This window comes from Erigeron canadensis, chromosome 1 (assembly GCF_010389155.1).
Source record: "Erigeron canadensis isolate Cc75 chromosome 1, C_canadensis_v1, whole genome shotgun sequence".
Taxonomy (NCBI): Eukaryota; Viridiplantae; Streptophyta; class Magnoliopsida; order Asterales; family Asteraceae; genus Erigeron; species Erigeron canadensis.
Window position 1 is genome coordinate 59,596,848 of NC_057761.1, and position 20,640 is coordinate 59,617,487.

The 20,640-nt window shown below is 32.2% G+C and overlaps 1 protein-coding gene across 1 annotated transcript; it reads left to right on the forward strand.

Annotated features, from left to right (window-relative positions):
* Window positions 1-11,971: 11,971 nt before the first annotated feature.
* Window positions 11,972-16,074, forward strand: LOC122608963 (receptor-like kinase TMK4). The gene is made up of 2 exons (XM_043782031.1): window positions 11,972-14,292; window positions 15,040-16,074. Exons 1-2 carry the CDS (start codon window positions 12,024-12,026, stop codon window positions 15,546-15,548), a joined length of 2,778 nt encoding a protein of 925 aa, XP_043637966.1. The 5' UTR covers window positions 11,972-12,023; the 3' UTR covers window positions 15,549-16,074.
* Window positions 16,075-20,640: the final 4,566 nt, after the last annotated feature.

The following is a 20,640-nucleotide window of genomic DNA, read 5'->3' on the forward strand; positions in this document are numbered from 1 at the left end:
TATTATTGATATTTTTCACTTAAAACCTTCAACTATTCAAACTTTTTAAAAATAGATTACATATGTTTCAGAAGTTACAATTGACCCCTTTTATAATTTCATGGATATATTGTATTTTTAAGTATTGACTATTAAATTTATGAACATTCACAATTTACAAAATGATACTCCGTATTTGTTTATCCGAACTGAACCAATTTGTAAATTGCAGCAAAACAATACTCATCTAAATCTATTCACCTAATACTCAATAAACAATGTCATTTTTAATGAATTACAAAATAATATTAATTGACATCTTAGTTTTATTCGTCTAAATTATTTTATTCATTATAAGTAGTCGTTTTTTGTAAGTATTTGATTTGCCACGACACAAATCATTATTCATTTAATTCGTATAATACAAATTATTATTTTTGGGCCTTATTTTTGTTATTCTTAGGCGAACCAGTTAGGTGTTGAGTTTTTTTAATATACAATTTTTTGTACAAATTTGGTGATAGTAATGTATGCATTATTAAGAATAGGCAACACATATGTACCGAATGAATGTTTATATGTATACATTTGTGACCCGATAGATCGTTTCGACCCATTTTATTTTTATTTTAATCTCAACTATAAGTTGTCGTCGTCAAATCAAAATGAAGGACCTACATAAGTCAAAATCTTGGATCCGCCACTGGTGGCTTCACTCTTAACTGTCTTTAGTTCGTATCAATTCTCTCACCCTTAAAAACGTCCTTGTCCTCAAGGACAGGTCGATTTCACCACAGTCGTCGCCATTCGCATATTCCATTACATTCATCATAATAGATGTTTAAAAACATTGACCATGTTGCTATTAACAGAAGCATCAATCTATATGTTATGCACTTGAATTCAATAATCATACCTTGAAGCCTAACAATGAGCCATGACGGGTGGTGTCGTTAGAGTGTAATTTTTGAAGGAGGGGTTCTGAATAAACCTATCTATCACCACCCACGTGCCCGTGAATTCACACGGTCAATAGACATTGCTGTCCAAATCCTTGTGCTTAATGTATAAAACTAGTGTACCTGCAGCCGGGGTACGTAAGTATTCTTGAAAATCGTAGGCTCGGTGGCATTACAAACCACCGTGAAACCAAAATCAGCTTCCCTGTGTCCAGGGGCGGGCACAGAAACAGATTTTCTAATTGATGTAATTGTAAAATCCGAACAGGCCTTGCGAGTAACCGATCGATTGATGTTGACATAATTTTGATCGCGATAACCTACAAAAAACTGACGAGGCTGAATGTGGTCGTGGTTGTAATCGGCGATGAATAAGGGGGATCGGATTATAGATTTATATGACTTGGAAACTGATAGGAATTTAACCAACGGTTTGATAGGAAGCCTTTTAGTTATCTCGGTCTGCATATCCAGCTGCATATATCTCTTCTTCAACTTTTTCTTTTTCTCATGATGACATGTTTGATTTTGATTTCCAAGGGATCTTAATTTTTTAGGGTTCTGATGGAGGATTTGCTCCGATGAGGTAATTGTTAGGATTCGTGCGGAAATGAATTTTGAGAAGTTTGGTGGTGGTTTCGTGGTCTAATTCGAAGAAACGAGTGAGATATCGACATTCCAAGTTTTTCGGCGAATTTTCCGGCCACTCAGCCGGAGAAGATGAAGTTTTCCGACAACAGAAAAGTAATTTTCATTTTTTGTCCCTGAACTTGTAACTTTTTGCACTTTCAGTCCCTCACGTGTTTTGCACGTGACCTACTTAACGGCTGAAACTTAACAACGTTTGGCGAGGGACGGTTATTGAAAAAATTGGCCAATTTTAGGGTCAAAATTATAATTTTTAAACTTTAGGGATGAAAAGTGAAAAACGTGTCAACTTCAGGGACGAAAAGTGTAATTTACTCTTATATTTACGGCAAAATCATAAATAGATAACTTTTTCAAAATTCATAAATAGGTAAGTTAACCTCTTTGTGACTCATATGGCAAATAAGCCCGCACCCGATCGGATATCTAAAACCCCGACATTTTTGGTTCAGGTTTAGGGCCGGGTATGAGGATTGTTTTGATACATTTATTGGGTTCGGGTTCGGAAACGGTTTTAAATGAAAACCCGTATACCCAAAACCGCCCCGAAACCATATACCCGACTCGTATTATTAATTATAGTAATAAGGATATGTTTACATTTTAAGCAAATTCCTATCGGTTTTCCAAATATACAATTAAATCAACAAAATACTAAGTTTCACACTTCAGCCTCTCGAAATTACAAACAAAGTTACCCTTTTCCTTTTGGTGTCGTTATGTCCTGAAGTTCAGAAATCATAGTTCACTTATAACTTTTGCTCCAAAATCACTCAGTAGCTATTTGTATTATTCAAAAAGTTAAAACCAATCTTGATTTTTTTTAAAAAAAAATTAATACTAATAACAGATCCCCGATTACCCGTGGGAAAACCCGTTACCCGACAGTTAGTATTTAAACGGGGATCCCTAATGGGATCCCACATAGGTCGGTGTCGAAAAGGAGAAAAAAGAGGAAAGAGAAATCTTTTAGAAATTTTTTTTGTCAAAGAATAAAACTTAAGAGTTTTCTATGCTCATATAAAGAACCCTCATTCCTTCCTTAGTCATTGCACTACACATTTTATATTTCTGTCCATTGGACGTCACTTATTTTCTGTCGACATAGAAGCCGAATCAAAAGACATGGTGAACTAGAGAGCTGCAATCATAGCCATAAAAAATATAGTCATATGCTTGCGCGATGCAGGGGTGATGGCGGCGGCGGCGGTAGTGGCGTGATTATTAATATAAAAGTAATTAATATTAAAGAAGGTATTGTAGGTAGTGGCGTTGTTATTAATATAAAAGTAATTGATATTAAAGCAGATATTGTAGTCATTTTAAGGGTTAAATGATGTATGTTGTAAATAGTTCTATTAAGGTTATTATAGGTATATTAGGTGTAGATTTTTATATTAGTGAATAAATGAGATGAATAGTTTGAATAAATGAAGATTTTTTTTTTTTTAAAAAAAAAGTCAAATGCTTTAAAAACAAACATTAAAAATATATGTTGGTCGACTTAAATAAGAAACTTTAAAAGTAAAAAAATAAAAAAAAATGCTACAATAAAAAAACACTTGACGTACGAACAAGGTAAGATTATGGATGAACTAATGTTTTGCAAAAGATTTTAGCCTGAATAAATAAATGACAAAGTTTTTATATCAAAATCAGGTAAAGGCTGCGACTTGACATCACCGATGGGGCTGCTGACACTATTGTTGTTCTGTTTGATGAGATGGCACACAAATTGGTGAAGCCACCAGCAAAATCATTACTAGCCGAACACCATGCGGTATATCTTTACTTTAAGTTAAACTACTCCGTAAAGTTTACTTTGGATTTCTTCATTAAATGTATCAGGTTGGTTAGATTCAAGTAAAACATGTAACTTTAGTCATTCACTTCTCTTCTCCAACTTTCCTATTTTTAAAAATAGCTTTAGGGTGTTTTATATGACTAAATTAAAAGAAATATTGTAGCATCGTAATCTAATTTTTTTCAAATAAAAAGTCTTTTGGTAGCTTTATGGATTAAAATACATTTTAACATATTGTTGGCTTGCTTAGAGGCTAAATAGCTCAGCTGGCTCGTTTCCTTTTACATATTTTGAATTTTTGTCATTTTCTGCCCTGAATTCATTTGTAAGTAAACGGGTTAATGTGGCCAAATCCTATCACTTCTTTTTTTTACATACCAAGTAGGATTCAAAAAAATGCTGATGTTAATGTGTATTTTTTTTTTGGCGGGAGCTTAATTTAGATAAACAATAGGTAAGATTTCTTCATGTTTTGAATGCCTAATATCTGATGGTTTCATGAAGCTAATTAATGTTTTAAATTATTTAATTGCTAATTACAGCTAAAACCATTTTAACATCAACCTACCTGCTTAAAATCATAAATTTGGAACTTCAGGCAATGCTTTATTCCCTTACCATTATAAATTTGTCCATATAAACCAACTTGGAAATGGTGCACAAGGTAGAAATACCAAAGCTACATTTTTGGATTTCTTTGCGTCTAACTGACTACTTATTTTTCACAGGTAGAAAGTGACCAAAAGAAGGTTCAAACAATCCCTTTCTTTCCTCTTTAGCTGAATACCCATCCGGTCCTGAAGATGTGAGTTTAGAACAGATTTAAGCTAAAAGGAAATAGTCATTGTAAATGTATTAAAATGCAGCTATGTTTTGCTTTATTAAAATGAACAATGATAAGTCTAAAATGTCCATTACCATAATACATCTTTCTATACTCACCTTTACAGTTGGACTAAACTACCCCCGAATCTATCTCATTCTTAAAATAAAATTCCGCCGCAATGCGCGGGTATTATGCTCGTGAAAGATAAACAAGAATTAAAATATAAACATACTTGTGATCCAGTACTCGGCATTCAAGTATATATATTTGATTATGATGCAGACCCATAACACGAATGTTTATTTTCAATCACCTGTCCAATGATAATTTGATAACAATTATGATTGTTTTCATATTCTTAAATAACAATTAAGACTCTAGATTTGAGTTTCAATTGTAAATTTAGAAAATTAAATATAAATAATTTTTCTTACTTTTTAAAAAACTTCTTAAAAATCATCTAAAGTTGATGGCTAAAAATAAATATAAATTAAGTATTCAGAGCTAAAAGGTGTAAATTATTGATGGAGAAAAAATGTGTAATTTAATGAGACTTTTTCTATAAATTAATATAAGTATTAATATAATAATATATTTGGATAATAATTATTAGGATTTTCAATTTATGGTTAATCTAAATGATGACATAAGCGATGGTCAATTTGATGAAATTGAGTTTCAACTGTCTTATAATATATATTAAAATAAGATGTTATCAGTAATTGTTTTCTTTTAATTTGCAATCATCCTAAATTAAATTGGGATTGACATGGCCCGTTCAATTCCTTTTCTTGTAATAATGGGTGAAAGTTTCACTACCATTTGGAAGGAAATTAGATAAATGCTTGAGAAAACTTACATTTCCCATCTCATTGACAAAGACTTCCCAATATGCATTTTAAAGATTTCGAACCTGTGACCAACATTTTACTTAAAGACATAAGAAGCATTAAATATCCAGTTGGGCTAAATTTTAAAGAATATTTTATTTAATATAGTTATACGTTTTGTTGTCTTTTTTAACCACCCTGTTATCGCCATTGCCGTTATAACCATCGTGACCTGCCGCCTCTACAATATGTCGCATTATGAGAGTACCCGTTTGTTAATTAACTTTATATAATAAATTTTCCATAAATATATTCAAGAAAACCCAGACCGAATAAAATCGTATCATTAACCCCCGCAAAAGGGATACATACGCGTAAACATATATTAATATGTATCCATAAATAAATATAATTGATTTCAAATAAACGTAATCGGATAATATCATAATTAAGGTGAGTCCAAGTAAACTAGGAAGCCTAGTTATTTAGGGTTCCATATATTAGTTTATCAATCACAGCCTTCAATTCGATCGATCGATCATCAATTAACACACACACACACACAAATTAAAAAAAAAATCATGTCTTGTTCCAGGTCAAACGCCGTCAACGAAGATGACTTAGATGATCCATTGATCGACTTGACTTCTACGTGTAGTGATGATAGCAGCGAAGGTAAAGAGAATAATGATGATGATCTGGAGAAGAAGAAGAAAAAGAAGAAGAGTATTATCGGCGTGGTTAAAAAAAGGCGAAAAATAAGTAGCCGCCATAATAATAATAATAATAATAATAATAATAATAATAATAATAATAATAATAATAATAATAATAATAATAATAATAATAATAATAATAGTAACTACTTATATGATTGCGGGAAGTGCAAGGATATGTTGCCAAGGGTGATGATGTGGTCATTCCTCAAGTGCAAGCACGTCTTCTGTGACGATTGTGTGCAAAACTATGTCATGCAAAAGTTTCAAGACAACGATTTCGGGTATGGATTATCCATCAAGTGCCCTGAAAGGCGGTGTAAAGAGATGCTGAAGCCCGACGATCTCAAAGGACTTATACCGACTGATGTTTATGAACGATGGGAGATTAATCGGATGGAGATTAATGATCATAGTTTTTGGTGTCAAATTTTTGCGGATAGAAGAGCATACTACAGCATGTCACGATCATTCTATAATAATCCTAGATGCTCTCGCAGATTCCACTTCGGCACAAATGTCGTCGATCTAGATTGATTAAGATTCTTAGCTAATTATATATCTAGCTAGGGGGCGCGCAGCAGCTGCAGGTGACCTAACTTTATTAATTACTAGTACTATATATTAGGGAACATGCATTAATCCATCTCAAGTACTGGTTTTTTTTTTTTGTGTGTGTATATATATATATGTATATATGCACACATACGAACTTACGTTTTTGTTTTGAATGAACTCTTTGATTTGCATTGATCGATTATCATATATCATCATGCATGTGTTATTTAAATCTTATTAGCTAGTCAGTCAGTCAGTCATGGTTATATATATGATATTATTAGGTTTAATTAATAGATGTAACTATTTAACATTATTATAACCAAGGTTAACATCCAAGATTGGCGAACCCGGGGTTTTGGAAGTACGAATTCAGCATCCAAGTTTGTCGTAATTGTTTTATTTTAATTAATTTGCCAATCATCCTAAAATTGGGATTGACATGGTCCGTCCCCGTTCAGTTCCTTTCCTTTTCATATAATAAGTCAAGAAGCCGAATTTTGTTATATTACTTTCGTTTGTTTTTAATAATTAAACTCAATTAATATTCAGGGTAAAGCATGGCCTGGCTATACTGGTTTTCTAAATTTTTTCTCATAGCTATTGAATTTATTTATTTGTCTATTTTATATTTCTTTTTTATTCAAAAAGGCTTATGGCTCAATAGTACTCATGTTTATGAATTTTTTTGTAAATTGATTTCAGAAAACCGCCAGAAAGGATATAAAACTGAAAAAACCGAGTAAATACTCCGTTTTTTATGACATGCATATAATCACATTTTGACAAATTTTTGGTATTGGCATAAACATGCACTTTTAAATCTTTTAACATTGCTAAACACAATTTGATTAAACAATTTAGTAATGAGATGGACAAGTCAAACTTGAAAAGGTTTAGGTTCCGTCATATACTCGTATTACCAAAATCTCGACTTGTGGTTGTGTAAAAACCAGAACTTTTCGTTTGAGCCCAAATAGAGCTGAACCCAAAGCCCAATGCTCAAAAATATCAAATCCCGGTATTTAGTGATTAAACTATATTGACATTGATCTTGGCATCTCGCAAAAACTTTTATCAACGACATCAATCGCGTCGTGTTCGGTTGACACGTTATGGGTTGGGTCTTGACGGTTTCGTATATTTCAACTTAAGCCCATCTCACTTCATAAGTTTGACTAGTTTCGATGTGCGACATGCAGCCTTTATTTATGAGTTTATATGATTATACACTACAAACAATATTACATTTGTTCATACTTTTAGGTGAATGTTAAGAAATTAAAAATTTTGTCACGCTTTTTAGTGTGTAGAAATATATTGAATTAAAAGTGTATGGAAATTTCTCCACACTAAAATGTATGTATAAATAAAAGTTCACATTTTATAGTGTGAACTTTCACAGTTATTTTGTCACATCTGATTTGTTCACGGTAACTTTTTTAGTTACCGTGAACAAATAAAGTGTGACAAAATAATTATCTTAGTGTGAACTTTTATTTCTACACACTTTTTAGTGTGCAAAAATTTCCACACACTTTTAATTCAATATATTTCTGCACACTAAAAAAGTGACAATTTTTAATTTATTCACACTCACCTAAAAGTGTGAACAAATAAAATATGATTTGTAGTGATATGATATGATGTCCATAACATTGGTGTTTTATTTTGGGATAATGGCATGGGAATGTAACCAACTATGACCAAAAGGTTATGTAATGTACCCAACTACTCGACTTGCTATGTAGTGTAACCAACTTTGCTTTTTGGGTTATGCAATGTAAGCAACCGGCTAGAAAACAAGTAGCAGGTTACCACTCTCACTATTATTCATTTTCTATTAAAAAAATTTCCGGTTTAAAGATCCATCGCAATGGAAGGAATGTAGGTTAAGGAAATGAATTCAGATTGATTTGAGAAAACCATTTTTGGGTGTGAGATAGAGACTGACTTACAAGTTACAACTACTATCCCCTACGTCATCATCATTTATATTTCAAGAACAACAATACCTATAAGATGTATATATACTCACACGCTAACACAGAGACCTCGCGACGAGAGAGTTCGGCTTTCCAGGTAGCCTCGCGTTCAGCGACTTCACGTTCGCGTTCTTCGATATAACTCTGCATCTCTCTTTCTTTCAAAATTCTGTCTTGAATATCTGCATCTCTCTTTCTTTCAAGTTTTTCCGACGAATCACCATTTTTTCCGATGAGTGTTGGATTCGAAAACTTTTGGTCAGGGTTTGTGCGGGATCAATTTCTGAGTCCATTGGTGGTAGTTTCAAGTCTTAGATCGAAAAAACAACAAAGTTATCGCGATTTTAATTTTTCCGGCGACTTACCATTTTTTCCAGAGAGTGTTGGATTCGAAAAATTTTGGTCAGGGTTTGTGCGGGATCAAGTTTTGAGTCGATTGGTGATAGTTTCAAGTCTTAATTCGAAGAAACAACAAAGTTATTACGATTTTAATTTTTCCGGCGAGTGTTGAAATAGTGAGGATGATGATGATGATGATGATAACCGGATGGAAACCTTCTGTAGCCGGTTGCCTACATTGCATAACCCAAAAAGCAAAGTTGATTACACTACATAACAAGTCGGGTAGTTGGGTATATTACATAACTTTTTGGTCGTAGTTAATCAATATTTTAAGTTATATCCAACATAGAAATTTTAAATTAATATATGTGAATATGTGATTACTGATCACTACGCTTTATCTTAAATTAAAAACTTAAATTAGATACTTAAACTTTCTACATTACAGCTTTTAAACGATATATCTAGGTTTCAAAATCTTCCTTTGGAGTCAAGTTAGTCTCTATCTACAAAGGAAGATCAACGATTTTATTGCAACAAAATTTAAATATATATTTTTGAACGCAAATTAATAAAAGTACAATTATATTAGTCCTTGCTACGTATGTACAACAAATTTTTGAACGCAAATTAATAAAATTTAAATTGGCAATTTTGTAGTAGTGCGTATATGTGAAACAATTTCATTGCAACTATATAACCATAACGTTCAATACTATATTTATATGCATTAAAAATATTTGTATCAAAGTGTTGTATGTTAAACCACTTTTCAAAATACGTGCATAATCACAATAATGCAAGTTTTGTACCACCATTCAATATATATAGTGGGATCTATAGATTATAGTCATGAGTCATGTACCAGTGTACCACCATTATAGTCATAAGTCATGTACCACCATTCAATATATAGTGGCATCTATAGATTATCTTATATATATTATAAGACAATTAAACTAATGACTAATGATTTATTCATCAATCATATTGTTCAATTTAATCGATTTTCGCTTATGTCATTATTTACAATTACTACAAATTAAAAATCATAATAATCCTTATCCAAATATATTATTATATTAGTATTTATATTAATTTGTAAAAAAAGTCTCATTAATTTACACTTTTTTTTTTGTTTTTCATCAATAATTTATACTTTTTAACCTTGAATATTTAATTTATATTTATTTTTAGCTATCAACTTGAGAAATTTAATAAAATTTACAATTATTAATTTAATTAAAAAATTCCAATATATGAAATAATGTATTCAAAAAATTATTTCAAAACCTAATGATTTATTAAAAAATATTAGATTAAATTTTTATAAATTAAAAATATTAGCATTTAGTTTAATATTTAATATAAACATAATTTGAATTCTAAATACATATCCCAAATATAATAACAAATGACGATATACAACATCATTATCCTAAACACAATTGGAATCACAGAACATAGGACGATCACAAAACAAAACACGATTTACAACATAGCGTTACTTAAATACTAAATCCAAATTAATATGTACTTCCTTCAAGATTCATTCTTATGCTTAGTCAAAAAGGTACATAATTTTCTCATTTTTTATATATAAGTTTTGCTATTAATGTTTAAAGTTACAATTGTCACTCAAATCAAGAGTCCTAACTGTTATCAAAGAATATAAAACCAATCCTAATTATCTAATTATCATAGGGCATGTGATTGAAAATAAACCTATGCGTGTTAGGTTTCTGCATCATGATCAAATACATATACTTTAATGTCAAGTACAAGATCATAAATATGTTTATATTTTAATTTTATTATCTTTCATAATAATATCATATTGTGAATGACTTCAGAATATTCAATAATATAGAAAATGTGTCTTGTGGAATGACTACGACAAACAATTCCATCAATATGTCTTGGCTAATAATGACAGTGACGAACCTATGATTATTTTACTAGAAGTTGCAAAATATAACACTTAGAACCGTATATATACAAAATTATAAGCTTTTATTACTTAAATGTATGAAAATCTAATATTGATAAGGACATGGGTTTAAAATCTAGTAGTCACATTAAAGATAGCCAAAATCTTTGTGGACTCGTTGTTGCGTAAAAAGAGAAATTTTCGTTTGAGCCCAAATAGAACCGAACCCAAAGCCCAATGCTCAAAATTCTCAATGCCCGGTATTTTGTGATTAAACTATATTGACCCTGGTCTTGGCATCTCGCAATACTTTTATTAACGACATCAATCGCGTCGTGTACAAATTGACACGTTGTGGGTTGGGTATTGATGGGTTCATATATTTCAACTTAAGCCCATCTCATTTCATAACGCACTGAAAAGTTAATTTAGACAGGCTAATCATGCATGTCGACTCATAAAACTCGTTTTAAATCAAAACTCATATAATCAAGAACTACAAGTTCACATATATATTTTTAAACTACAAGTTCATACATATTTTTATATTTTGACTCCATAGCATAAGTAACATGACTCACTTATGAATAAACATAAATATTCTGGAGATCCTCTTTAAATATTTTGATATTTCTAACCGCACACCGCATATAACTCATATCTGACAACTAACCATCCTCACATATAATCTATAATTTCTCAATATGTCTTAGGCTAGTTTCGATGTGCGACATGCAGCCTTGGGCCTATATGATTATGTGATGTCGATAACATTGGTGTTTTTCTTTTGCCCCATTCATAGTTTAGTCAATATTCTAAGTTATATCCAACATATAATTTTAAATTAATATATGTGATTGCTACACTTTATCACAGCTTTTAATGATATATCTAGTTTTCAAAATCTTTCTTTGAAGTTAAGTTCGTCTCTATCTACAAAGGAAAGATCGAGGATTTTAATTGCAACAAAATTTAAATATATATTCATAAATGTAGATTAATAATATTACAAATATTGTCATTGCTACGTATATTATTATTGTGAAACAATTTCATTTCAAATGTATAACCATAACGTCCAATACTATATGAATTAAAAGTAAGTCATAATATTTACTTTTACATAATAATGTTTTACTTTGTATTAAATCATAAACCACATTTTAACAAAACCAAATTTTTGTTATTTATCTCCATAAAAGAAAGAAAGTTAGATTGGTGACGAAATAAAAAACCGTTAATCGCTCCACATATAACGGAACGGACATGATCTTGAAAATAATACAGTACTGAACACTTGCGTCAATTGCACACTTGCATCACTATATTTACACTTTCACCCCTAAAATTCCAAATCTGCAACATCTAACACCAAAACACACATATAACTTCATAATTACACCTTTCCTACACGCTACACTACTCCACAACACACTTCCTAAAATCATGGCCAATAACCGCCGCCGTCACCTTCTCCATCTCACCGTCATCCTCCTCCTCATCTCCTCCGTCACCGCCGACGACGCCGCCGTGATGTCAAAACTTTCCTCCGCCATTTCGCCGGTTCCTCCTACTTGGAAACAGAACGGAGACGGTTACTGTGATTGGAAAGGAATCAGCTGTGATAACACAAAACGCGTGACGTCAATCAACATTCCGGGAGGTTCGTTAACGGGAACGTTACCGTCAGATCTCAACACTCTATCTCAGCTTAAAACCCTAGCTATTCAACGGAACAAGTTAAACGGTCAGTTACCGTCGTTAGCTAATCTAACTTTATTAGAAGAAGTGTATCTAGACAGTAATAATTTCACATCTATTTCCAGTAATTTTTTCCTAGGGTTAAGTAGTTTACAGAAATTTAGTATTTCTGATAATGTGAATCTATCTCCTTGGAGCATACCTAATGAACTTACTGAAAGTACTAATTTGCAAACATTCGAAGCGAGCAATGCGAATATTACTGGATCGATTCCCGATTTTTTCGATAAGCTTCCGAGTCTGCAGGATCTTAGGTTGTCTTATAATAATTTGACCGGGGAGTTGCCTGCAAGTTTTGGTGAGTCGGAGATTGTTAATCTTTGGCTTAACAATCAGGATCAAGGACTTAGTGGTGGATTAGATGTGTTGTCTTCAATGAGTCAGTTGAGTCAAGTTTGGTTGCAGGCTAATGAGTTTACTGGTGGTATTCCAGATCTGTCGAAATGCACTAGTTTGTTAGATTTGCAGCTCAGGGATAATCAGTTGACTGGGGTAGTGCCAGTTTCATTGATGAGTTTGCCTAAGTTGCTTAATGTTACGCTGCAGAATAATAAGCTGCAGGGTCCGTTACCTGTGTTTGGGAAAGATGTAAAAGTTGAATTAGGTTTGACCACTAATAGTTTTTGTTTGGCTATTCCGGGTGATTGTGACCCGCAAGTGACGGCATTACTTGAGGTTGCAAGAGATATTGGGTATCCGATGTCGTTGGCGGAATCCTGGAAAGGTAATAATGCTTGTGGGGGTGATTGGAATTTTGTTAGTTGTGATCCCTCGGAGAAGAATGTGACGTCAGTGAATTTTGGAAAACGGGGATTTTTGGGTACAATTTCGCCGTCTTTTGCGAATTTGACTTCGTTGAAGACTTTATTGCTGAATGATAATAGTCTTACGGGTTCTATTCCTGAGATCTTGACTTCTTTGCCGGATCTTCAACTCTTTAATGTTTCAAACAATAATATTTCAGGGGCTATACCTGTATTTCCACCTAAGGTAAATTTTTTACGTGATAATAACCCTTTTTTAGGTCATAATATTCCTAGTGGAAATACAAACCAGCCTGCTTCTTCATCGAATTCTAGTGACTCGGATCCGAGATCTCCTGGAAAGTCAAAAGGCTCGTCTGGTTCAGTTGGCATGATTATTGGTATTGTGATAAGTGTTCTTGTTTTTGTTGGGATCATATTGTTTGTATCGTACAAGTGTTATGTCAAGAACAGATACCAGAAGTTTGGCAGGGTTGGAAGTCCAGGAAATGGAAAGGAGTTGGTTAAAGAAAGTGAACTTGGAAGTAGTTCAAACGGTTTTAAAGTTCCTACTGAATTACAAAGTCAAAGTAGTGGAGATCACAGTGAGATGCCTGTTTTTGAGCGTGGCAATGTGATGATTTCCTATCAAGTGCTTAAACAAGTCACTGATAATTTCAGTGACAACAACGTGTTGGGAAAAGGTGGATTTGGAGTCGTTTATAAAGGTGAATTACATGATGGCACCAAGATTGCCGTCAAGAGAATGGAATCTGGTGTGAAGGGAACAAAAGGGTTGAACGAATTCCAAGCAGAAATTGGAGTGCTAACAAAAGTCAGGCATAGACATCTTGTGGCTCTTCTTGGGTACTGTGTTAATGAGCACGAGAGGCTATTGGTGTATGAATACATGCCACAAGGTACTTTAAGTCAACATTTGTTTGACTGGAGCGTACATCAAAGTCCTCCTCTTAGTTGGAAACAACGGGTTTCTATTGCTTTAGATGTGGGGCGTGGTGTCGAGTATCTACATAGTTTGGCCCAACAAAGCTTTATTCATCGTGACTTGAAGCCGTCTAATATTCTTCTTGGTAATGATATGAGAGCAAAAGTTGCAGATTTTGGTTTGGTTAAGAATGCGCCTGATGGAAAGTACTCTGTTGAGACGAAATTGGCAGGGACTTTTGGTTATTTGGCACCAGAGTATGCTGGTGAGAACTGCTATCTTCACTTTTACGTCTCTGTTTTTGCAGTTACATATATTATTAACAAATTTTGACCCATTTACATATAACATATGAGTGGGTCGTTTTGGGCAGTGCTTTTGTTAAACAGTTCACTTTACAAATTTTAGCTAAATAGGGAACGGGTCAGATGAAAGTCATCCAAGTCTATTCTTAGTGCATAGTTACAACCTCCCAATTCATTTTATACAAATATTTAGATTGATTTTATAATGATATATTGCTGCTGTAACTACAATGATTCATTACTAATTTAATACAAATTGGCAAGACACTGTATGTGGGTCACCTGCCCGTCCATTATTACCTGTTATAATAAGTGACCTGTTACCCAATCCATCCATCTGGCCGCCTTTGCTTCTTATCACTATGTTATGATACTTTGATTTTGCATTAGTTTTGTTATGTTTTATGCATGTAACTAAATTAGTTGATTTTTGTAGTCGCTAGAATTGATTAGAAGTTTAGTAGAAAATCTTTAGTTTATAGTATTGGTCCCCACCCCCTCCCTCTTACCAACTTTTGTTCAATTCGCAAATTTGCACTCTTTTATTGATTTTCTGATATTTTTAGTTATCATTTTATTAGCAACATTAGATTTGTTCTTCATTGAGATATGCAAACTAAGTTGGGAGTTCTTTTGGATATCATCCAAAGTCAGAGCTACATTAGAACCAAGGTTTAATCATAAATAAACTTTTCTTGTAAAAACAGCTACTGGACGGGTGACAACGAAGGTGGATGTTTTTGCATTTGGGGTAGTCTTGATGGAGTTAATTACGGGTCGAAAAGCACTAGACGAGACTATGCCGGATGAGAGATGTCATTTGGTGACATGGTTCCGGAGGGTACTCATCTCCAAAGAAAACATAAGAAAATCTGTAGACCAAATGCTTGATACCGATGATGAAGAAACCTTGGAAAGCATCCTCAAGGTGGCTGAGTTGGCAGGTCACTGCACTGCACGTGAGCCATTTCAGAGACCTGACATGGGTCATGCGGTCAACGTGTTGGGTCCTCTTGTAGAACAATGGAAACCATCTCAACAGAAAGAAGAAGAAACTTATGATCACCGTATGAGCCTTCCTGAAGTTCTTCAAAGATGGCAGGCTGACGAGGGCACTTCCAGAATGTTCGATATGTCCTTTGATCAAACTCAGTCAAGCATTCCCACAAAACCTTTAGGATTTTCAGACACATTTGATTCAACAGATTGCCGATAGCGAGAAGAAGGGAAAAAAAAGTCAAGTTTATAAAGTCAGTCTCAAGCTAACTTCCAGTCAACAAAATATCATCTGCAAAGAAAGATGAATTAAATACAGGTTCCACTCTTATCAAGTTCTTTAATTCATGAAGGATGTTGAAGAATAGATCATTAAATTTTGTCCGACAAAATTAAACAAAGTTTCATGTAAGCATAGGTTGTCATATGCTAAATTTGATTAAGTTGACTGGGTCCATGAAAAATGGAGTTGGAACATGGTGTTGTAATCCTTACACTTGAAAAAGAGAGGATAAGGCAAATTCCCTACAACCTCATTTAGATTTTTAATTGTTGTTGGTATTTGTTTCTTTGTATATTAAAGGGCAATTGTTCAGGAACATGGGTTTGTAATCAGTTATGGGCCTTATGGCCATATCTGAGATCTGTCTGTCACTTTTCTTTGATTGGTCTTTATGTATATTGAGGTGTAAAATTTCGGGATATTTCGTGTGTTCAGCTTTTATTTATAATTTGCTTTACTTTCAGGCAGGGAAGAAAGTTTTGTGTAATGTTTGGTTCTTTTCAATACCCAGTCCTGTTCATATATGGGGAATGCTTGATTCATGTTCTAGCTAAACTTCCCATATGAGTAGCAAAGCTGTTATAAATGACTTGTGCATTAAGAGTTTCATTTGGTTTGGTGTTGTGTTTGTATCGGAAATGATGATAAATCCTATATGTAACACTATCGTATATTCGTGTTTGTTGAACTGTTGAAGTACATAACTAAATCTGTATAAAGTATGTTAAAAGAGTGTTACAGAGTTATGGTTTAGTAGAGTGCAACATAACGTGTGCCTAATCTATATATAAAAGAGTATAATGGTCAAGATAATTACACTTGCTTGTCTTTTTAGATAGGTTACTTTGTAGTAACACTTTTGTAACCTTTATCTTGGCATGAATGCATCGTCAGAAGATTCATTACGCTGATAAAGTTCTCCACTTTACAAAAAAATCATGTGCTACCTTTGTAAATGTAATATTTAAAAATGTCGGCAAAGTGCCAAAGTATAATGCTTTAAATTTGTTTGAACAGTGGACTTAAAAGTATGTCTTTATGACTTCCACATCCAGAATGGTTGTTTCCAAAGATAATATTGTACATCCTAATATCAAAAAACGACCAATCAGATGGAACCCAAAATATATTGTTTAAAATTATTAAAAAGTGTAATAATTTAATAGGTTTACAAGCATATTACTTTCTTTAATAAGACAATAGGATGTGAATAATATCTTTTTGTCTTCACATGCAGTTTTAATATAAATAAAAGACTTAATAAATTTTACCAGGCTCATAGATTATATAGAGTGGTAATCGAAGGACTTATTAGAGGAGAGGTTGTAGATTCGAATTTCACATAGGCCTTCTTTAAGTTTTTTTTTTTACTTTAGATTTTCAAAGTTTTAGTTTGGCCCCTCTAGGTTTTTACATTATAACCCTAAAGTTTTATATTGATTATAATTAGATATGATTTAGTTTTAAGTAATTACTTTGACTTAGTTGTTTGCTTTTAAACAATTTTTTAAAAACTTTTTATTTATCTTTAAAAGTAAAATTTATTCTTGGGTTTTTATAAATATGTTCTTATTTGTATTGTTTTTGTACTTTTTTAGTTTTTAAACTTTTGTTTCTTTATGTATTTGTTCATTTTTTTATTTGTAACTTTTTGCTTTTATATTTGTAACATTTGTTATAGGATTGTACTTTTTGGATTTTTTAATATTATGATTTTTTATATAAATTTATTTTAGTCTTTTTATAACTTTGTAATCTTTATTTTTCTTTTTTTTTTAATTGTATTTTATCATTTTTTTTAACATTTTGTAATATTTTGTTCTTCCTAACATATAATTTATAAATTTTTTGTTTTCTTAGAACTAATATAGCATTTCTGTTTTCTAAAGTTTTGTCTCACATATATCTTTTAGAACACTTTTATATTTTTGATAATATTTTTTGATGGATTTTTCCCTTTTTTTTGTAATCTATGATGTTTTTCGCTTTTACACTTTAATAAAATAAATTAACTATCTTTTTTGTATGAATTTTTTTACAATTATTCTCCCTCATGATATTTTGGGTAAATATATAAATATGATGGGTGTTTTGTAATATTGCCCTGAAAAAGAAAAACGCAATGTCTTAATGTTTTATACATTATATTTAGTTTTCATAAGAATTCTTTATCTCAAATCAAATGAGTATTACGTGTTATCTTAAAAACGATTGTTATCTTTATTTTATGTTTACAAACACTTGCAGAAATCGACACCGCTCATCGGGTCGGTCGAACAACCTAGTTTAAAACAACATAAACAAAGTGGTAGGATAATGCTTGTTTTTTATTTTTATTTTACGATATACAAATATTAGGGGGAAAAAACGGAGCAGCATTGCACATGGTGGGAGCATGGATGGATTCACTGCTTCACAATCAATGTTTTTTGGTTGATATATATAGTTCGTTGGATAAGCCATACCCAATATATGAACCAATTATAATTCCCATATTCACTAAGACCCAAGATTGTATTATTGGTTTTCATTAATGCATCAAGATCTGAGATCTTGAACCATTTGTATAGTCCTACAAATATTGTGTCTGAGCTATCATTTTTTGGTTTATAGGAACGTTATAATTTCGGTGACTAATGTAATGACGAGTATTTAATCTCAAGTAAGTTCAACTACATAACCTGATAAAGCTTGAGAGCTTTTAGGGTATATTTTGTTTGTGGAAAGATTGCATATAAATTTAGGCTTTGGTATAGGTTTTATAGAAAATTAAAAAGATAGAAATGTTTATTATACAATATAATATTTGTGTTATCAAAAAAGATAGATAGAAACTAAGAAAAAGACATAAAAAAATGAGAGAAAAGAAATAAAGGAGGTGAAGTGAAAGAAAACAAAAATGACATAGGAATCCGTGGAATCCATATCATTTTATGATTTTAAAATAGTTTCACTTTTTAATTTATTTTTTAAATTTACAAAAGCAAAGTTTTTTCGTTTTTTTCTGGAAAGGCGATATTTCATTATCATACTAGCAAGACGCTAGAATTAGTAGTACAGGTACAATCAAATAACAAAGTTCAAAAAAATAAAGTTACTGAAAAGAGAAATCATTCCATTGAGCTTCATTGAACACTACTTGCTTAGCTCGATGTCTCACCCAAAGATAACTGAGGGACTTGATCTCTCCCAGAATATGAGAGATCTCAGCCTTCTTGTAATTAAAGATCAAGTCGTTTCGGGTCTTCCAAATTGCCTAACACGACAATAAAATTACCGCCTGCACCATAGACTTTCGGATGTTTGACCCATTAATGGTTTTATGCAAGAAAATAAGATCCTTAGTAGAGAAAACAATGATGGGTGATAAATGACACCAAGCTTCTATAGCAGGCCACAACTCATGGGTAAACCAACAACCCGTTAGAATGTGATCCAAAGTTTCTGTCTCCTCCTCACAGACAGGACAAAGAAAGGGCTCCACTTGAACATTACGCCTCAAGAGTGCAAGTCTAGTAGGTAAGCGGTCCATCAAAGCTCTCCATCCGAAAACATTAACTTTGAGGGGAAGCCAGTTAAGGGAAAACATCCAGATTAGATGAAAGAGAGGTAGAACATAACAGGCGTCTCACTGATTTTACTGAGAAAACACGATTTGCATCAATCTCCCAACACCAGGCATCAACTCTAGTATTAAGAGTGACTTGGTTTAAAAGCAAACATAGGTTATGAAACTCATCCATCTCTAGTTGGGTTGTAAAAGCTCTCCGCCATTCCCATATACATTGAGTACCATTCACCCCCATAGCCAACCTATTTGCAACTACCACTAGCTTATGTGTCTCTAGTTTGAACAAATTCGGACAAGCATCTATTAGAGGACCCGAACCAACCCAATAATCTAGCCAAAACCAGCAGGTTAAATTGGTATCCGCCATCCGGTAGATTCATTAGTTTACGTAGGTTATCTTTGATAATAAACATTGTAAAGTTTTTATTTAATTTAGTAATATCATCAATATATATATATACTAGGTATTTTACCCGCACGATGTGCGGCAATTAAAAACTTTAAAATTTGATTACACATAAGAAATTATACTCGTAATATTTAAGAATTATATAATTATACATAAAAAATTTGATTACCTTAATGACGTATAAGAAATATAAGGTTGCGTAACCTTTCGTGTTCATTGCTTTTCTAGTGGTACAAAATTAATTGAAAGAAAATGAAACAATTGACAAATCCCCCAAAAAATGTTATAAAAATCAACAAAAACAGAAGATAATATAAGAGGTTTAAAAAAGATTTTGGAGGGCATATCTAAAATTCATTCAGAATACAAAGAAAATAGAATTTATTATATTATATTTAATTTATTGTTAATTTAATGTTGAAATAAATCATGTTTATTTGGATTTGATGAATAAACGACTTTGATGGAATACCTTTACCTCTTTTAAGTCATGTTATAAATCAAGTAATTAAATAAATATTTAAGAAAGTTATGAATTGAAAAAAGTTGATAAAATATGAAATTAAATCTTTTTGGCTTAAAATATGAAACTAAATAAAATAAGTATTGTAGCACCCCAACGTTTTAAAGATAAATAAATTAACCCCTTTTTGTAGTTTTAACATTAAAATAATTTTCTAGTATTTCAATTCTGAATCGAGGGTTAATTTAGTTGGAACTTTAGCGGATAGTGGGTAAAATGCCCACAATTAGAGAAATGGGTCGTGGCATCTCTAGGAAGTGTCAGCCAACTCTTTTCTTATGAGTCATGTTTTCACTCCATTCCTTTCTTCCCCCATCATTTCTTTTATGCAATTCTTATTGTTCTCTTCAAAAATCAAACTAAAATCCTTCAATTCAAGAATAAGATCATCCATAAAAATCATGACCATCATCATCAATAATCTTTACCAAGCAAATTAAAGCTAGGGCTTGCAGGTTTTGTGGTGGTGGCCGAAATTGCTATAGAAAAGAAAGGAAGAAGAATTTTCCAACTTAAGTCTAAGCAT